Genomic DNA, 21,497 nt, shown 5'->3' on the forward strand with positions numbered 1-21,497 from the left:
GAGGCCTTGGACCGGGAGTACCAAAAACTGTACAAGGTGGAGATGAGGGTGGAAAGGAATAAGGAAAGGGAATGCTAGTCTGCTTTCTGAATACTGACATCACCCCCTCAGGACCCCAGAACACCTGCAGCCAGCCATATCACCCACTCCTACCCCAGGCAAGACACTCAAAAATTCGTCCCCTGAAAACCTGCATAATGCCAAAGAGAAAACTCTATAGATCCTGAGGCAGAGGGTTTCTCAGTGAAAAAGCCTGTAACTATCTGAGGATGAGGCAAACTAGATTCAATGCCCTCTGAGCACAAGGTTCCCAGTTAGCACTAGAGTACCTAACTTATATGTATCAGTAGATGGCCAAGGATCAGCAGGCATTTGAGGAAATGGAAACCATGCAAAGAGCAGAAGGGAAAACTTCAACAACAGCTGACCTCTATAATTAACAGTCCCAGGAAGATAAGAAAAATATCTGATCTATAAAACAAGAAAAATAGGGGCGCCTTGGTGGCTCAGTCGTCCGACTTCAGCTCAGGTCATGATCTCACGGTTTGTGGGCTCGAGCCCCGCATCAGGCTCTGTGCTGACAGCTAGCTCAGAGCCTGGAGCCTGTTTCTGATTCTATGTCTCCCTCTCTCTCTGACTCTCCCCTGCTCACTCTGTCTCTCTCTCTCAGAAATAAATTAAATATTAAATAAATAAAACAAGAAAAATGTGCTCCCAAAAAGGACAAGCAGAGAAGGGTTCTTGGAAATTAAAAATGATAGCCAAAATTTCAAATACTAATATGAAGTCTAGAAGATTAAGAAACCATTCAGGAAGTATACTTCAATACAAAAAGACAGATAATAGGATTATCCATTTGATAAATGAGTTTTCATACTATCATGCATCAAACTAATATGTAGCACTAATTTATTCAATGGATTGCTAAAGTAATCACTGGTTTAACTAGAAGTAGTGATAGAACTATACTGGGAAGAAAGAGATAAGAGAGCTAAACCATCATCTACCATAATAAGAAGTCAGCGAGTAGTTTCTAAAATTAAAGAATCAAGGGAACAGCATAAGGACTTTATTTTAAATTATGGAAATAAAACAATACCAAAGAGCCAGAAGCTATTTTCTCTGATGTGGGAGATCAAAGGATTGGGAAGAAGATGGCAGGGGGTTGTTTTAGCGCATGTACCTCAGGTTATGTGCATAGATCCCACTTTGATAAAAACAGAGGTTGGGGCGCCTGGGTGGCTCAGTTGGTTAAGCATCTGACTTTGGCTCGGGTCATAATCTCACGATTCGTGAGCTCAAGCCTCGCGTCAGGCTCTGTGCTGACAGCTGGCTCCGAACCTGGAGCTTCTTTCAGATTCTGTGTCTCCCTCTCTCTCTGACCCTCTGCTGCTCATGCTATCTCCTCTCAGAAATAAATAAAACATTAAAAAAAATAGAGGTTAATTTTAAAAGATCAATATGACACCATCCCTGAACTGAAGGAGTGTATACTGCTAGAAGAGACATGCAAAACAACAATTATAGTAGCAAGCAATACATAACCCAACAGAAGCAGACAATCTGAATAACACAGTGGATCTTGTCTCNTTTCAGAGGATGGAAAAGGGTTCACAGGTTGGAGGATGATGAATGCTTCTCCTATCAACAGTCTATACATGTAAGTTTTCTTTCTAAAACACAAGTGATATCATTTCATAAACACACTTTCACACATTTTGCTTTTTATTTTACTTAATACATCTTGGAAACTATTCCTCAGAAAGCCCTTAAAAATAGTTTATTTCTAAAAAAAAAAAAAAAGCTTTTAGTTTCTCAACAATCTTTTATTGAAGGCTTACATAAAAGGAAGATATCTATTTTTAATATACACTAAGTACTTATTTTTATTTGCAACTACAACACATGCTTATCAAAAATTCAACACAGTGAAAAATTAAAAATAAAAAGTAAAAGAATTTCCATTGTTCCTCCACTCCTACCTCCCCAAAATAAAGCACTTTGGATTTCCTTCCAGACCTTTTTCTATAAAAATAAAAATGCACGTATTTGTAAATTCTATTCAACACAAGCAAGTACAGTAATGTTCTATACATCTACTACAACTTATACCCACACTAGTCTATACACATAAGATACATTTACGTTCTTTTTTTTTTAATAGTTTATTGTCAAGTTGGTTTCCATTTAACACCCAGTGCTCATCCTCACAAGTGCCCTCCTCCATGCCCATCTCCCCCTTCCACTCCCCCCCACCCCCAACACTTACATTCTTTAAAGTCTCTTAAAGTCAAGGATTCTGTGATAAATTTTAAGCTTTAGTGCATGTCAACTTACCAACGCAATCACAACACTCATCCCAAAGGGTCCCAAGACATAACATACACTCCTTACAGCAGGAACAGTTCCCTTCTCCAGGTCGGCACTGGCAGAGCTCCTGGAAACAGATAGATGTGCAAACTTAAAATTTCAAACAACTATATTTTAAACTGTTAGTTTTTTGCAATGACCCCCTCCATTTGCGTTTATGGTCATTTACTTTTTACACAATTTTTATTCAAGATCATTAACTCCTTGTAAGAACATAAATATCTACAATGTCAAGTAGATTTATATTTTCTTTTGGATGCATTCAGTGATCTATTTTGGATGCTTTTATCTTATTGTGAAACCAAAGGAAACTTTTTATAGCCCATTACTTTACCCCCTATGTTACCTTGAAAAATAGTTCAGCACAAGCACAAAACCTGCTTTTCGGCTATCAGATTCATTGTCCAAATTAAATGAATAGCCAGCTTGTAGCTGGAGCTGTGCTTTCTCAATATGTGGAGTATGAATAAAAGCATCTTTCAAAAACTGCTATTTTTATTGACCTACAGCATATTAAAAGAGTATGCTTGGTGTGGAAGACTATTTAAAAGAAGGCAGCAATTATTTCCTCCCTATGTCCACCCACCCTCTTTGCAGCCCTTCCGATCAAGGGACAGTGTCTATTTCCAGACTAGCTTTAATCAGCAGAAGTTGGTGGAAATGACATCATGTCAGTTCTGAGTCTGGGTCTCCACAGCACTGAGTGCTTCTACTCTTCCTTTTAGAACTTTTCCCAGCTGCTATGTGTAGCCTGGAAGAAGGCCACATAGGCAAGCCGGTCCACTGGAAGCCTTCCTCTCTCATCTAGCCTCCAACCAACCAGCAGCTGACATAAGAAGGAGACCAGAAAAACCATACAGTTGATATAGGCCCAGATGGCCAACCCACAGAAATAAGAGCTAAACAAATGGTTATTGTTTTAAGACACGAAACTTTGGAGTCGTTTGTTACTCCACAAAAGCTAATTAATACAGCTTGCTTCCCAAATGAAGCTTCAAGGTAATTCCTCTAGCCCTTGCTACCAGACAACCACTCCTAAACAAACCCAACTTGAAGAGAATTCCTGTAGCCACCATTGCCTACTTAGTTTTCTCTGGATTATGAGATCTCATATATATTTTTATTTTTATTTATTCACTTATTTTTGAGAGAGAAAGACAGAGTGCGAGCAGGGGAGGGGCAGAGAGAGAGGGAGACACAGACTCCGAAGCAGGCTCGAACTCACAAACCATGAGATCATGACCTGAGCCAAAGTTGGACGCTTAACCAACCCACTGAGCCACCTAGGTGCCCCAAAGATACCACATACATTTTGAAAAAAATTAAACATAGCACTTAATATTTATTCCTATTAAATTTATCTTCTTATATTTCTAGACTACTGGAGTCACTCCATCATTCTAATATGATATGATGTTTTGCACCATTGATATTTAATTCCATTTTTCTTCTTCTCTAAAAGTCCCCTAGCTATTTCACAGTATTTTCAAGAATCAACACTTGTACTATTTTCTAATTAATTCATTAGTTTGATATCAATGTATACCTATGACCTGATGATATATGCAAGTAGTAGTATTTTAGTTCTTCGGAACTCTGTACAATCAAATTGAATTCATTTACTGCAGACCTTAGGTAACTTTGCTAGGCCTATTAGAAAGAGAAGGACTGAAAGGGAAGGGACTTCCTGAGAAGTACAGATGCTTCATTATAGAACTGGGGATGCTTGGTCCAGAAAAGCTCAAATATGCTTGGAAATCTAGAAAATCAGAGTTGCCAAAGATCTATTTTGTGACTGCTTTCTCCATAAAAACCTGTCTGTCCTGTCTTTGGAATGAGAGAACATTTTCGGAGTACACATGGTGTTTTTAGGATACTTTTTATTTTTTATTTTTAGAAAGGTTGCCACTTAGTCACGAGAAATAAAGCTTCTTTCAAATATTAATTTAATTATGCATAATGTCCTTTGTATCTACACCATTTAGTTCAGGAGAAGCAAACTAGAAAGTAACAAATGTATTCAAAGAATAAGTCTCTCCTTTTTCTACATATGGAAGCTTCCAAATAGTAGCTTATTAAATGAATTACTGTATATCATGCTAAATAATGTGAAAATGAATGTCAATGTAATGGCTTCCAGTCTGAGTCATTCAAGTATTCATTATGCTTTTTTACTGCCAGGTATCTGCAAGGTGTTTTAAACTGGAATGAAAGGGTGGTGATACCTTAAGATTACTGGGAACTAATGGAAGGCTAAAACTAAGTCATTTGAAAGCTGCCTTAACTTGCCTGGATTATGTAGCCCTCAAGATTAAATCTATTTCACACCCTCTTAATAGATAGATGCCTGTATACTTTTACATGTCAGTGTGATGTAATAAGGTACTCTAGCAATATGCTTACTGATTTATAATTTACTGATAGAATATAAAGGGAGAGGCTATAGGAAGCCAAAGCATGAGGGAAATAACTTGTAGATAAGCTTTATTTCTGCACTATTAAAATAACACAAATGCAGGCTAAGACTTTCCTGGTAAAAATTACTGCTAAAATTGGTTGAATGCCAAGTAACAATATGCCAGCTAACATTTTTCTTTCTTTCCATCTTTCTACATAAATGACTGAAAAGTCCTTGTCTTAATAAAACAAACTTAATTACATAAATTAAGAGATTTTACAGAGCAAATAGGCTCAAAATATATCAAAACATTTCTATTCTTCGTAGCTCATGTCAACATTCTTTTCAGGAGACTGAAAAATAAAGAAAATGAGATCAGATACTCAAACCAACCTTTTACTCAGCATTTATACCTTTTCAATTTTCAAACACAGACCTAAGTTCTCATTTTCCAGGAGAAAATTCCAGGCAAATTTAATATATGGCATTTAGGATTTCAAAAACCTCACTTCAGGTCAAGAAAGCAAACATATATGGAAACCATTTGCTTTATGACTATTGTTAAGTCAAGGAAAAACAGCAATGAATTTTCCATGTGTAAATAATGATGAATAACAACCATGTGTGGCTCACCAAGTAATTTATTCTTTCCTAGTCACTTTACATGTCTTCCAAAATCACATTATTGAATGTTTGGTCATAAACATCTTTGGAAATGTACACTATAATTTTCTTGACAGCACAAGAAAACTATGGTTAGGATGAATGTTTCTAAATATAAAAAGCACTTCTAAAGTGCTTTGAACCCAAGTATCAGAAATACAAAAGAAAAAAAAATCAACTCAGTATGTAATTCTGTGATGAATCAAGGATCACAGAAAACCATTAAAAATTCCATTTAAATTAAGCTGTCTTACTCACTTAAAAAGAAACATTTACCTTTAACAGTTTTAGTTATGAAGACATAAGTGAATCTTCAGTAACCAGAAAGGCTTTCCCAAAGAGGCTACAGTAAAGATAACAGAGATGCTTTAAGAAAATTTAAGTATTTTGGGGTCACCTGTGTGGCTCAGTTGGTTAAGTTTCTGACTTCAGGTCAGGTCATGATCTCACTGTTTGTGAGTTTAAGGCCCGTATTGGCACAGAGCCTTCTTGGGATTCTCTGTCTCCTTCTCTTTCTGCCCCCCACCCCCTCAAAACAAATAAGTAAACATTTAAAAAGATTTTAATGTTTTAATGTTTGTTTATTTTTTCAGAGACAGAGTGTGAGTGGGGGAGGCGCAGAGAGAGAGAAGGAGGGAACGCAAAGCGGGCTCTAGGCTCTGAGCTGTCAGCCCAGAGCCCCACACAGCTCCAGCTCACTGACCCTGAGACCATGACCTGAGCCTGAGCCAAAGTCTGATGCTTAACTGACTGAGCCAGCCAGGTTCCCCAAAAACTTCTATTAAAAGATTTAATCATTTTTAAATTATAAAAGACTGAAAAATATATACCAGAGTAGAAGGAAAAACACCCAAATTCCACCCACTCTGGCAAATTCCTACACATTTCTAGCAAAATAATGATTGTATACTCTCCTGATGTAAAAAAAAAAAAAAAAACAATAAGCATTTCCCTATTGTAAAAATCTGTCAATATAATTTAATAATTGCAGTATACTCTGCAGCGTAATTTAATATAACACTATATTCTATGTACCCAAATTCAGAAATAGACCTTAAATCCCGATCCCTTCCACATCTTGTTCATTTTTTTTTAAATTTAAAGTGTTATTGTTTTTAATACCTGCCACGAGGGTGCAGCACCTCCAGAACCACGTGGCAGCTCGGCCTGGGGCCCAGACACCTCGAATGACCCCACATGTAGGTCAAGGGGGTCGAGAAGGTCCAGGAGTCTCTGTAAACAATGCTCCCAGGAGTCAGTGCACAGGCAGATGCAGATGCAAATGCACGTGGGACCTCTTCAGGGGTCCCAATTTCGTATTCTTTATCAAAAACTTTATCACTATCTTTTATTTTCCTATTATTTTAAAGTCTCTGGTACTTAAGCAGAAAATACGGTTGACTTTTCAGATGTGGAAGTTTTCTGTTTGGACTGGCTATTTACATATTTTACTAACCTTACCTGGCCAAACTTGAGTACCACTCAATTGAATGGATTATATGATCACAGCCTAACACAAAGTTCACAGAAGTCCAAAATAAAGACTGATTCAGTTCTTCCACTTGCTTACTAGTGGAAGTACTACCTCCCCTAAAGGTCCTAAGCAGGTTTTATGTGACAATAACAGGCACTGTGCTAATAAGCATTTTATATGCATTATCTCAACTCTCATAAAGCCCCTTTCAAGGCAGTTATTATAATCTTTAAAATAAGATTATAAAATTTGTATACTGTTCACATAGTAAGAAGCTGAGATTTGACCCCAGTTTTGGTTAGTCTTGCTTTTTAAACATTGCAATGAGAACTACAAAGCTTATTTCTTATTAATTTAGCATCTCAATAATTATAGTTATTACTTTCTTAGAGAGAATGAACCCATAATTAAACTTAGATAATCCTTTAGGATGTTCAATCAAAGGCATTATTATATCTTTCACTCTCTACCTGAATACAATTAGAAGTGCTATTGCCCAAGTTTAATCATTGTTTGTAAAGGTAAAGTAAGTATCACTGGCTAAGAGTTGCAAAACCAGTGAGTTGGAATTTAATACTTAATTCTTTTGTTGCTTCAGCTAGTTAATCATCTGATTCCCTAGACTGCAAGTCTCAGAGAAAGTGTGGATGTTGCTCATGGTACAGATGAGAAGGCTGAGAAGGAATAGATTAGCGATTCGTCTGAGTTCCCACAACTGGGCACTGACATCAGGTCTTCTGACTCCAGGCTGTTCTACCAGCACTGCTCGTGCTAGAGTCAGAGTAACATAGGATAAGACATCTGTTCTCTGCGTAAAGTACTGTGCTAGATATTCATAAAGTAAAATAATCACACTGCCCAATAAATTTATGATGAAAAAAAATCAAAACTTTATACTAATGAGGAAACAGAAATGTATATATTTAGGCTATCCTATATTGACCAGCATGAGTATTCAGCCAGAATTTGGTCAGCTGCTTAAAAAGTTTATATGAAATGGAAATCTGGCGGGATGAAAAGTTTCGGGAAAGAGTCTAATGGTTTCAAATGCATTTTATTACCTCTGTTTTAGAAACATCTTGAATATCTCAGAGAATTTCAAATCTTTGAGCACCGGAATTCAGAGGTTTTTATCTAATTATTCAATCAAGAGTCAATCAAGTCTATTGTCTACACAATAAAGGTTTTGGTGAGACCTTAATCCTCTATGCAAAATAAATGAGGAGACAGGGTAGTATTCATCTAAGACTAGACTTGAAGAGTTAAAATTTATTTTACGAACTTCCAAATTTCCAGGCCAGCAGTGAAAGCTAATAACTTGAGGAAGAATCTTATTTATATCCTGCTGTTGATACTGATAAATATTTCCATTCTCTGTTGCCAAGATCTGGAATTCTATTAGCACTGGGAAACATCATCACCGAAGAGAACACGAAAGCCACAGACAGGAAATGACTTGGATTTACAGGATCTAGATTTAAGTCCTAACCCATAAACTGTCGCGTGTAACAGCAAGTCTTAGTTTTTCAGTCATAAAAAGGGGATGGGACTGCTAGATTTTCCCTTATAGGCTTTGGCATCCAAGTGAGATCTATCAAAGGGCTTTGGTGACCCAGCAGTCCCGCTCCTTGGTATTTACTCAAGAAAAATTAAAACATATGACCACATAAAGGCCTATAAGTGAAAGTAAATATCAACTTATTCATAATCACCCCAAACTGGCAACAACTCAATGTGCATCCGTTAGTGAATGGTTAGTACATCCACATCCACATACTGAAATGTTACTCAGCAATAACCTGATACAGGTAAGAGAATATTTCATCTTTGAAAAACCAGTGTGGTATAATGTGGCCAATAAGTTTCTTATTTTGATAAACCTGATTTCAAAATATATGCAAGCTGGTATTTTAAAAAGCAGTGGAGAAGACAGTTCTTCTAACTCTGAAAACGTATTTCTCTATTTTACGTTTAGGCTAAAATGAAACTGGTCTAAATTAACATACTTTTCTTTTTACAAGAAACCTAAAACAACGCTAGTGAAAGATGGAAAACACAAAATATATATATATAATTGTTAAAAATCACCTAAACAGGTGCTCCTGTCTGGCTCAGGTGGTAGAACACACAACTCTTGATCTTGGGGTTGTGAGTTCAAACTTCATGTTGGGTGTAGAAATTACTTAAAAATTTAAAAATCTTAAAAAAAAGATCACCTAAACATACAATAAAAACCTAGAAGGGGCTATAACAAAGTATTAAAGATAGTCAATGTTTGGAAAATAGTACAATGAATGATTTACTTTCCTTTTTCTACTTCAATGTATTTTGTGAATTTCCTCACAAATAATTTCCCATTTTGTGAGTATAAAAATATTTTTATAATGGCAAATAAACATTTAATTTATTTGGGTACTATGACTTCTTAAGCCAGTGTAATGTTTGTACAATAAAAAAAACAAAGGATAGTCAAGAACACAAGCCAAGATTCTTAAATATTAAATTAAGCCAACTCTAGGAATTTATAATATCTTGATCTGAACCCCCACCCCACCAGGACTTCCAGGGAAGATGGCAGAGTAGGAGAATCCTAAGTTAACTTCATCCTATGGATACAACTAGATAACATCCACATCAGTGTAATAACTCAGAAAATGACCTGAAGACTGGCGTAACAGACTCTCTACAGCTAAATATAGAGAAGAAGCTACATTGAAGAGAACAGGAAGGGTGGGAGACAGTGGGCAGCTAAATGGACCTTTGAAGACTGTCCACAAGAGGGAGCATTGCTGTGGGTGTGGAGAAGGGACAGAAACAGACCTTCAGGCCAATCACCCTAGGCACAGGGAACCCTCATAGGGAAGACAAATCCTTAAAACATTTGGATTTGAAAACCAGAGGGGCATAATTTTATGAGGTTTTTTTGAAGTTTATTTATTTTGAGAAAAAGCATCTATGGATGGTGTGAGGGGCAGAGAGAGAGAGAGAGGAGATAGAATATTCCAAGCAGGCTCAATGCTGTCAGCATAAACCCAATGAACTTTGACATCACAACCTGAGTCAAAATCAAGAGTCAGACACTTAACTGACTGAACCACCCATGCACCCCAATTTTGTGAGTTCTTATAATTAGTGAGGCTTAATATCTGGAATTTTAAAACCAGTGGGGTCAGCTCTGAAAAAGACAAAGGGCATAGGAAATTGAGTTGCTGCCCTTACAGATACAATAAAAAGCAGTGCTTTGAAAAATGTCTGGGGTATAAGAAAGGGAGATTTGTTTACTAATCTCAGAGCCAGTGCAAAAGGAGCTGATGTGTTGAGAGGCTTCACCAAGAACAAAAGAGCTGGAGCTCCCTCCAGCCAAGATGCATGGACACCTGTGAGGACACCTGCAAGGACATCTGCAAGAACCAGCATAAGACAACACTCTCCAGCTAACTTGTATCTCCTGCAGACCTGCCTCCTCCAATATTCCCTTGACTGGAGCCCATCCAAAATGGTGCCACAAGCCTGGCAGTCTGCAAAGAGCCCTAACAGGGGCCACCACCACTCCACAGTGACTCCTGCCCAGGGGAGAGGGGAAGATAACCTCACACCAGACTGCAGCCCCAGTGAAAGAAAACGAAAGCTTCTCAGGGGACAACACAAGAAAAGAATGTGGCAGTTTGGTGCTACTGCATCTCTGGCAAATGTCTGGTCTGACTTAACTCAAGCCCAAGGCAGCTCCAGAATGGCCTACTAACAACACAGGGGCCAAACTCTGCCCACAACAGGCAAAGATAGCCATTGTAAACCACTGGATTGAAATAAAAATGGTTCAGTCACAACAGTAGGCCATATACAACACACACAGGAGATACCCTTGAAGTACCAAATTCTGATGAACAGGGGACACTGCCTTGGAGGGCACTATAGGACCTCTTCTTCATAAGATTGCTACTTTCAAAAGCAGGAGACATAGCTGACTTTCCTAACACGTGGAAATAGACACAAGAGTTAGTCAAAATGAAGAGACATAGCAATATGTCCCAAATGAAAAAAGAAAGGACAAAATCATATAAGATAGTTCAATGAAACAGAGATAAGTAATATACCTGATAGAGAATTTAAAGTAATGGTCATAAATGGGCCACCGTGGTGGATCAGTCGATTGAGCATCTGATTTTGGCTTAAGTCACGACCTCATGATTCTTGGGTTCAAGCCTCATGTTGGGCTCTGTGCTGACAGCTTAGAGCCTGGAGCCTGCTTTGTATTCTGTATCTCCCTCTCTCTGCCCCTCCCCTGCTCACACATACTCTTTCTCTCTCAAAAATAAATAAACACTAAAAAAAATTTAAGGTAATGGTCATAAAGATACTCAGTGCACTTAAGAAAAGAGTAGATGACCTCAGTGAGACCCTCAACAAAGAGACAGAAACATAAAAAGAAATACAAAACGTAAGAAACATAAAAAAGAACTAATCAGAAATGAAGTACTCTAACTAAAATTAAAAATATTTCAGATAGAATAAATAGTAGATTAGAGGAAGCAAAAGAACAGATCGGTGACCTGAAGGACAGAATATTGGAAAGCAACCAAAATGAACAGGAGAGAGAAAAAATAAAAATAATAATAAATGAAAATACATTAAGGGAACTCAATGACCCCATCAAACATTGTTAACACTGCTCTGGGATCACAAAAGAAGAGAAAGAAAAGGAGACAGAAAATTTATTTGAAGAAAAAATAGCAGAAAACTTCCTGAATCTGGGGAAGAAAACAGAAATCCAGATTCAGAAGGCACAGAGAGCCCCCAACAAAATCAACTCAAAGGAGGTCCATATCAAGACACATAGTGAATAAAATAGCAAAAAGTAGGTATAAAGAAGGGATTTTAAAAGCAGCAAGAGAATAGAAAATAGTTACATACAAGGGAAATTCTATAAAGTTATCAGCTGATTTTTCAGAAGAAACTTTGCAAGCCAGAAGGGAATGGCATGATATAGTTAGTCAAAGTGCTGAAAGAGGTGGCTCAGTCAGTTAAGTGTCCAACTCTTGATCTCACTTCTGATCATGGTCTCACAAGCTCATGAGTTCAAGCCCTGCATTGGGCTACACACTGTCAGTGTGAAGCCTGCTTGGCATTCTCTCTCTCCCTTTCTCTGTCCCTCCCCTGCTCACTCGCTAGTTCTCTCTCTCTCAGAATAAATAAACTTAAAAACAACCCTGCAACCAAGAATAGTCTATCTAGCAAGGCTATCTTTCAGAATAAAAGGTGAAATAGTTTCCCAGACAAACGAAAGATAAAGGAATTAATCACCACTAAACCAACCTTACAAGGAATGTTAAAGAGGACTAACTGAATGGAAAGGAAAGACGATATGTAGGAAGCATAAAAGAAGCAAAATTTAGCATGTCAATAAAAATCACTCAAGGGGTTCACAAAATAAAAGGGTGACAAGTATGATACCATATACCTAAAATAGGGAGAAGAGGAAGAAACACTTAGTACTTTTAGAATGAGTTCAAACTTACGTGGTCATTAACTTAATATAGACTGCTATATGCATAAGATGTCACATGCAAACTTAATGATAACCACAAATGAAAAACCAGTAATAGATATGCAAAAACACAAAGAGAAGGGACTCTAAATATCTCACTAAAGAAAGACAGCAAACTGTGAAAGAGTAAGAGAAGGAATAGAGAAGAACTACAAATACAACCATAAAACAAGAAACAAAATGGCAGTAAATATATACCGATCAACAATTACTTTGAAAATAAATGGAATACTAAACACTCCAGTCAAAAGACATAGGGTGTTGGAATGATGGGTGATGGATGAGCAAGACTCATTTACATGTTGCTTGCAAGACACTCATTTCTGACCTAAATATACATGCAGATTGAATGAAAGTGAAAGGGCGGGAAAGCATTTATCATGCAAATGTAAATGAAAAGAAAGCCAAGGTAGCAATACTTATATCAGACAAAATAGACTTTAAAATAAAGACTATAACAAGAGACAAAGGACACTATTTAATCACAAAGGGAACAATCCAACAGGAAGATACAACAATTATAAATACTTATGCATCCAACATAGGAGCACCCAAATTTATAAAGCACCTAATAACAAACATAAAGGAAATAATGAATAATAACACAATAATATTAGGTGACTTTAATACCCCAGAGAAGTCAATGAATAGACCATCCAAACAGAAAATCAACCAGGAAACAGTGGCTTTAAATGGTATTTTGGACTGGATGGATCTAAAAGATATATTCAGAACATTCCATCCTAAAACAGTAGAATATAATATTTTTTTTCAAGTGCATATGGAACTTTCTCCAGAACAGATCATATATTAGGCCACAAAACAAGTCTCAACAAATTAAAAAAGATTTAAGTCATACATGCATCTTTTCCAACGACAATGCTAGGAAGCCAGGAATCAACCTTGATTACAGGATCAAGTAATCAAAAATTTCCCAGCAAACAAAAGTCCAGGACCAGACAGTGTCACAGGTGATTTCTACCAAATATTTAAAGAAGAGTTAATTATCTATTCTTCTCAAACTATTCCAAAAAATAAAAGATGAAGGAAACCTTCTAAATCCATTCTATGAGGCCAGCTATACCCTGATACCAAAACCAAATAAAGACACTACAGAAAAAGAGAAATATAGGCAAGTATCTCTGATGAACACAGATGCAAAATTACCAACAAAATATTAGCAAACCAAAACCAACAATACATTAAAAAAATTATTTACCATGATCAAGTGGGATTTATTCCAGGGATATAAGGCTGGTTCAATATTCATAAATCAATCAACATGATATATCACATCAACAAGAGAAAGAATAAAAACCATATGAGCATTTTAATAGATGTAGAAAAGGCTTTTGACACAGTACAATATCCATTCATGATAAAAACCCTCAACAAAGTAGGTCGAGAAGAAATATATCTCAACATAATAAAGGGTATACATGAAAAACCCACAGCTAACATCACACTCAGTGGTGAAAAACTGAGAGCCTTTCCCCTAACATCAGGAACAAGACAAGGTTGTCCAGTCTCACCACTTTTATTCAAACACAGTACTGGAAGTTTTACCCACAGCAATTAGAGTAGAAAGAGAAGTAATAGGAGGCATTCAAATTGGTAAGGAAGAAGTATAACTTTTACTCTTTAGATGGCATGATACTATACATAGAAAACACTAAAGACTCCACCAAAAAACTGCTATAACTGATAGATGAATTCAGAAGGTGTCAGGATGCAAAATCAATATACAGAAATCTGTTATATTTTGATACACTAATAATGAAGTATAAGTAAGAGAAATTAAGAAAATTTATAACTGCACCAAAAAGAGAGCCTCTACTACAAAGCTGTCATCATCAAGACAGTATGGTATTGGCACAAAAACAGACAGATAGACCAATGGAATACAATAGAAAACTCAGAATTGGACCCACAAATGTATGGCCAGCTAATCTTTGACAAAGCGGGGAAGAGCATCCAATGGAAAAAAGACAGCCTCTTTAACAGATAGTGCTGGGAGAACTGGACAGCAACATGCAGAAGAACGAAACTAGATCATTTTCTCACACCATACACAAAAATAAACTCAAAATGGATAAAGGACTTGAATGTGAGACAGGAAACCATCAAAACCCTAGAGGAAAAAGCAGGAAACAACCTCCTTGACCTCAACCGCAGCAATTTCTTACTTGACACATCCCCAAAGGCAAGGGAATCAAGAGCAAAAATGAACTACTGGGATCTCATCAAGATAAAAAGCTTCTGCATGGCAAAGGAAACAATCAATAAAACTAGTAAGCAACTGACAGAATGGGAAAAGATAGTTGCAAATGACATATCAGATAAAGGGCTTGTATCCAAAATATATAAGGAACTCATCAAACTCCACACAGGAAAAACAAATAATCCAGTGAAGAAATGAGCAGAAGACATGAACAGACACTTCTCCAAAGAGGACATCCAGGTGGCCAACACACACATGAAACGATGCTCAGCATCCCTCCTCGTCAGGGAAATACAAATCAAAACCACACTGAGATACCACCTCACGCCAGTCAGAGTGGCTAAAATGAACAAATCAGGAGACTCTAGATGCTGGCGAGGATGCGGAGAAACGGGCACCCTCCTATACTGTTGGTGGGAACGTAAGCTGGTGCAACCTCTCTGCAAAACAGTATGGAAGTTCCTCAAAATATTAACAATAGAACTCCCCTATGACCCAGCAGTAGCACTGCTAGGAATTTACCCAAGGGATACAGGAGTGCTGATGCATAGGGGCACATGTACCCAATGTTCATAGCAGCACTCTCAACAATAGCCAAAACGTGGAAAGAGCCTAAGTGTCCATCAAGTGATGAATGGATCAAGAAGATGTGGTTTATCTATACCATGGAAACTACATGGCAATGAGAAAGAATGAAATCTGGCCATGTGTAGCAACACGGGTGGAACTAGAGAGTGTTATGCTGAGCGAAATTAGTCAGGCAGAGAAGGACAAATACCATATGTTTGCACATATAGGTGGATTAGGAGGAAGTTAATGGAGGATGAAGCATGAGAAGAAGGGGAAAAATAGTTGGGGAGAAGGAGGGATGCGAACCATGAAAGACTCTTGAATGCTGAGAACAAACTAAGGGCAGAGGGGAGGTGGGGGAGAGGGGAAGGGGGTCATGGACGTGGAGGAGGGCACTTGTTGGGATGAGCACTGGGTGTTATAGGTAAACCAACTTGACAATTAACTATAAAAAATATTTTTAACATTTATTTATTTTTGAGAGACAGAGCAAGAGTAGGGGGGGAAGAGCAGAGAGACAGGACACACAGAATCTGAAGCAGGCTCCAGGTTCCAAGCTGTCAGCACAGAGCCTGACACAGGGCTTGAACCCATGAACCATAATATCATGACCTGAATTAGTCATACACTTAACCAACTGAGCCACCCAGGGGACCCCCTGCAGCATTATTTATGCCAAGATATGGAAGCAACCCAAGTGTTCACTGATAGATGAATGAATAAAGAAGATGCAGTACACACACACACACACACACACACACACTGGAATATTACTCAGGAATAAAAATGATGAAATCTTGCCATTTGCAACAACATGGATAGATCTAGAGAATATAATGCAAAGTGAAATACATTAGTCAGAGAAAGACAAATACCATATGATTTCACTCCTACACAGAATGTAAGAAACAAATGAACAAATAAAAAAAGAGACAAATCAAAAAACAGACTCTTAACTGCAGAGCACAAATTGATGGTTACCAGAGGAGAGGTGGGTGGGTGAGGGGTGTGATTTAGTTGAAGGGGAGTTAAGAGTACACTTATCATGATGAGCATTGAGTAATGTACAGAATTGTTGAATAACTATATTGTACATCTGAAACTAACACTGTATGTTAACTATACTGAAATTAAACTTTAAAAAAATTATAAAAATAGCAAATACCCCTCCAGCAACATAACAAAGCTAATTAAGTAAATGCATAGCATGTAAACATTAGTAATCAACAAAGATTTTAAAAAAAATTTTAATGTTTATTTTTGAGAGAAAGAGAGCATGACGGAGGGCAGGGAGAGAGGGAGACACAGAATCTGAAGCAGGCTCCAGGCTCTAGCCATCAGCACAGAGCCCAATGAGGGGCTTGAACTCATGAACCTCAAGATCAGACCTGAGCCGAAGTCAGATGTTTAACCGACTTAGCCACCCAAGCACCCCCAGTTACAACAAAACATTGAGTTGTACCTATGCTGATAGTACTGTTACAAACTTTATTAGGACAAATGGATATTTAAACACAAATACATAAAATAAAACATTCTCAAAAAATTAATTTTTATTCAAAAGAATAAGCATAATTATTATTAGGTTACAATAAATGTTTCAATATATTAGCACTCTTTAAGGAGGACATCAGACAAACTTTCAAACTTGGAACAGAAATATCTAAACTGAATCTTATTATCATGGTGCTCTTTATAAATTTTGACTTGTAAACCTTTCCCCTGAAAATAACAGAAACTTAAGTGAAACACTAATGGAAACAGAATTCATTCTTTTAGAGGCTAAATAAATCATCAAACAAGTTTATGTATGTACACGAACTACCTAAATATATCTAATGGCACCCATTTCTTATATAAAGAAACATAGTCACAAAATTTTAATCCTACTTACTTTTTTTCTTTTACTTTTTAAAAATGTTTTATTTATTTCTGCGAGAGAAAGAGACAGTATGAGCAGGAGAGGGTCAGAGACAGAGGGAGACACAGAATCTGAAACAGGGTCCAGGCTCTGAGCTGGCTGTCAGCACAGAGCCCGACACGGGGCTCGAACCCATGAACCGTGAGATCATGACCTGAGCCAAAGTCAGACACCTAACCAAATGAGCCACCCACGTGCCCCTAATCCTACTTACTTTAAAAGCACCGCACTAAATGTCTTTCAGATAATCCAGATGGGGTCAAAAGAGACTGGACTGGCTACATGTGGATCACTGTTGAAGATGATTGATAAGTAAACTGGGTATGGGGGGTATTTTACTATATTCCCTATTTTGTGCATATTTGAACATTTCCAGGTGTATCAATGAAATCCTCATCTTTGTTTTAATATAATAATTCAACAGGTGAAAAGGCTGATGAAAATAAAATTTAGTTCATTTTTGTAGCTACTCTTAACTGCATTAAACATTTGAAGAGAAAGAATGACTTATTCTTCACTTAAATTACATCGGGCCTAAGTCATTACTTTTGGACATTAATTTCAAAGATTTCCATAAGGTTTTAACTGAAGCAAAACAGTACTACCCAGCAGTAACACTACTAGGGATTTATCCAAAGGATACAAGAGTGCTGACTCATAGGGGCGCATGTACCCAATGTTTATAGCAGCACTATCAACAACAGCCGAGTTATGGAAAGAGCCCAAATGTCCACCAACTCATGAATGGATTAAAAAAAAAGATGTGGTTTATATATACAATGGAATACTACTTGACAATGAGAAATAATGAAATCTTGCCATTTGCCACAGTGTGGATGGAACTGGAAGGTTATTATGCTAAGTGAAACAAGTCAGTCAGAGAAAAACAGATCTCATATGTTTTCACTCATATGTGGAATTTGAGAAACTTAACAGAAGTCAATGGGGGAGGGAAGGGAAAAAAACAGTTACAAACAGAGAGGGAGGCAAACTGTAAGAGATCTTAAATACAGAGAACAAACTGAGGGTTTAATAAGGGGAGGGAGGACGGGAAAATGGGTGATGGGCATTGAGAAGGGCACTGATGGGATGAGCACTGGCTGTTGTATGTAAGGGATGTATCATAGGAATCTACTCCTGAGGCCAAGAACACACTGCATACACTGTATGTTAACTAACTTGACAATAACAGTACAAAATGATTTGCCACCATAACTTTTAAGAGCAGTGAAGCAGAAGAGGAAAAAACACTGTAGGGAAATAAGGTAATTTTTTTTTTGAGGAAAGAAAAAACACTGTATAATGAAAACCAAAATATTACTAGTATAGTAAAAAATCAAGGTAACTGTAGCAAGAGACTAATGTGGAATTTAGCACTGAATAAAAAAACAAGGAAGAGAAAGAGAATTTTTTTAGTTTACTGTGATTAAGAAGACCTGAAGTTATCTGAAGTACTTACACATATGTGTGTGTGTATACACATATATATGTATGTGTAAATTTATATATATTTTAAAATACTGCTTCATGCTCAGCAGAGAGCTTGAACTTATGACCCTGAGATCAAGACCTGAGCTGAGATCAAGAGTCTCAGCTCTTAACTGACTGAGCCACCCGTTGTCTCTAAACTACTTATATTTTTAATGTAGGACAAAATACACTTGTAGAAACTAAATTAATAAAAAGTTACTTAGGGTCATCTGGGTGGCTCAGTTGGTTAAGTGTCTGACTTTGGCTCAAGTCATGATCTCACAGTTCGTGGGTTTGAACCCCACATCATGCTCTGTGCTGGAGCCTTCTTTGGATTCTGTGTCTCCCTCTCTCTCTGCCCCTCCCCAACTTGCATTCTGTCCCTCTCTGTCTCTCAAAAATACCGTTAAAAAGATTAAATTTTTAAAAAAATAAAGTTATTTAAAAATCATAACTTAGTTCAGAAAATCTAAGATTTGACAGTTAAATCAATTTTTAGAATAAAAAGCATACTGCTGACTTAGTACATGAAAGTGCAAAATATTCAGATAACCAGTAAAGTGCTAAAATAATGCATCAGTGATCTCTGAACACAAGTTTGAGTATTTGTTTTAAATGTTTTAATGTTTTTATTTATTTCTGAGAGAGAGAGAGAGAGACAGCGTGAGCAGGGGAGGGTCAGAGAGAGAGGGAGACACAGAATCTGAAACAGGCTCCAGGCTCTGGGCTGTCAGCACAGAACCTGATGCGGGGCTGGAACCCACGAACTGCGAGATCATGACCTGAGCCAAAGTCAGATGCTTAACTGACTGAGCCACCCAGGTGCCCCAAGTTTGAGTATTTTTATGAAACAATGTTTATATCATGTCCAATATGACCATTAATATTAGCCAAAAAGCACTCACAAGTCAAAAGGGAGTTTCTGTTCATAATACAAAATAGGTCTTGAGATTACTGGGGTAGAAGCATACTATGAATACAAATTTTAAATGTTCTTTTCACAGAAGAAGAAAAACTAGTAGAGATCTTGTTAAAAACAAAATCTTATATGACCACTTTTTCCCCTGAAATAGTACAGCTAAACCACTCATTACATGAGCAAGGAAATACACCAAGACAACAATTTTACTTTCTGGACGTTTAAAGTTAGTTTTCTGTCCTGCCAGAAGCAAAAAATAAATATTTATATAGGGACCACCCTTCTGCATAGCAACTCGTAGGAGTGGCAGGAATGACCATGCTGCCTTGCAACCATGCTGGTAAAAAATATTTACATGACCATGAGCTTCCAGGGAAAATGTTTTATACTTGGTTATTTCATGAGCTGAAGATGCAGAAGGCTCAAACATAAACAAATGTTCTGACTTATCCTGATAGCACATCATTTCAACACTACAGATGACATTCAAACCAAACCAAAATAACAAAAAGAGTACCTAAATTCCCTTGACAAGGGAAGTAATATCTTTCTTTGAACTTCTATAGCATTGCCACTTTTAGAGTACTTATTTCCCACCTTCATTTCTTACCTGTTGTTCTTCCATACTTTAAAAAGAAAAGTTACTATTGTCATCTAAAATGTCAACATGCCTCGTAGTGTGCTGAATTAGAAAGCACACTAATGATAACTTAGCATGTGCAATGGAAAGCAAAATGCCTGTAATTCTCAACTTTTCTAGGGCCATCAGCCACTTTGAGAATCTCCTGAAAGGTATGGACATTTTTTCCAAGAAAACTGTATACATACAATTTTGAATATAATTTTGGGTATCCCATGAAGCCTTCAAGGGATCCAATGACCCCAGTTAATAATTCTTGGTACATGAAACATAAGTAGCCAATCTGTTCTTCAACTTAAGAGAAACGGAATAAAAGAGGACATTAAAGTTCATGTTTCTATCAGACAAGTCAGGTTACCCTCCCCCCCCCGACACACACATAAAAGAGCAAAAAGATGAGAAATGATTACCCACCCATCACAAACACAGCAAGAAAACCAGCCAATCAAAACTAACTAATGAAAAACTTCTTTTCACGAAAATGATCAGCCTTAGAGCAGAGAACACATTCCAGCACCAAGAGGTTCCCTGTCCCTGAAGTGATACCCTCCAGTCTATGTATGTCAGCCCTGCCAATGCACACAGTCTCCCAACCAGGCTTTTATTGCCTCATTCTTAACTATAATAGACAGCTAAGGAATACCATACATTTGAGGAAAGCCTGCCACATGAAAGAGATCTAAACTAAAAGAAAAAACAATCTTAGAAGAAAAAGAAATCCAGGTAACAAACTGGGGAGGGAGGTGAGAAACATACATACTTTCACCTCTGCAAACAAAAACTGTAATAAGTATCCTCAGAGCTATCTGAGAAAATATTGCATTCAAAAGCAAGTAAAAAACTGACAAGTAGAAAATAGGAGATTCTTGAAATTTAAGAGTTATTGCTAAAACTTAAAAATTCAATTCAAAGAGTTCAAAGGTAAGGTCAAGGAAATCTCACAGAATGCAGAATAGGAAGGTGAGAAAAGATTTAAGATCTACAACAGTATTTTTATAAGCAATGAACAACCTGAAAATGAAATTAATAAAACAATTCCAGGGGGCCTGGGTGGCTCGGCTGGTTAAGTGTCAGACTTTGGCTCAGGTTATGATCTCATGGTGTGTGAATTTGAGCCCCATGTCAGGCTCTGTGCAGACAGCTCAGAGCCTGGAGCTTGCTTTGAATTCTGTATCTCCCTGTCTCTCTGCCTCTCCCCCATTTGCACTCTGTCTCTCTCCCTCAAAAATAAAATACTTATGAATAAATTTAACAAAAGAAGTATAAGACTTGTACACTGAGAAGCTACAAAATATTGTTGAAAGAA

At 37.3% G+C, this 21,497-nt stretch overlaps 1 protein-coding gene across 2 annotated transcripts in view; it reads right to left on the reverse strand.

The window, feature by feature from the left end:
* The window catches only part of TWSG1 (twisted gastrulation BMP signaling modulator 1), a 74,740-nt gene that overhangs the window by 30,435 nt on the left and 22,808 nt on the right, over window positions 1–21,497 (reverse strand). For both annotated transcript variants that reach the window (XM_077778224.1, XM_077778225.1), the window contains exon 3: window positions 2,338–2,437. In XM_077778224.1, the coding sequence (XP_077634350.1) occupies window positions 2,338–2,437 (100 nt within the window). The remainder of the gene's footprint in view (window positions 1–2,337; window positions 2,438–21,497) is intronic.

The sequence above is a fragment of the Crocuta crocuta genome, unplaced genomic scaffold (genome assembly GCF_008692635.1).
Source record: "Crocuta crocuta isolate KB4526 unplaced genomic scaffold, BGI_CrCroc_1.0 scaffold26, whole genome shotgun sequence".
In the NCBI taxonomy this organism is placed as follows: domain Eukaryota; kingdom Metazoa; phylum Chordata; class Mammalia; order Carnivora; family Hyaenidae; genus Crocuta; species Crocuta crocuta.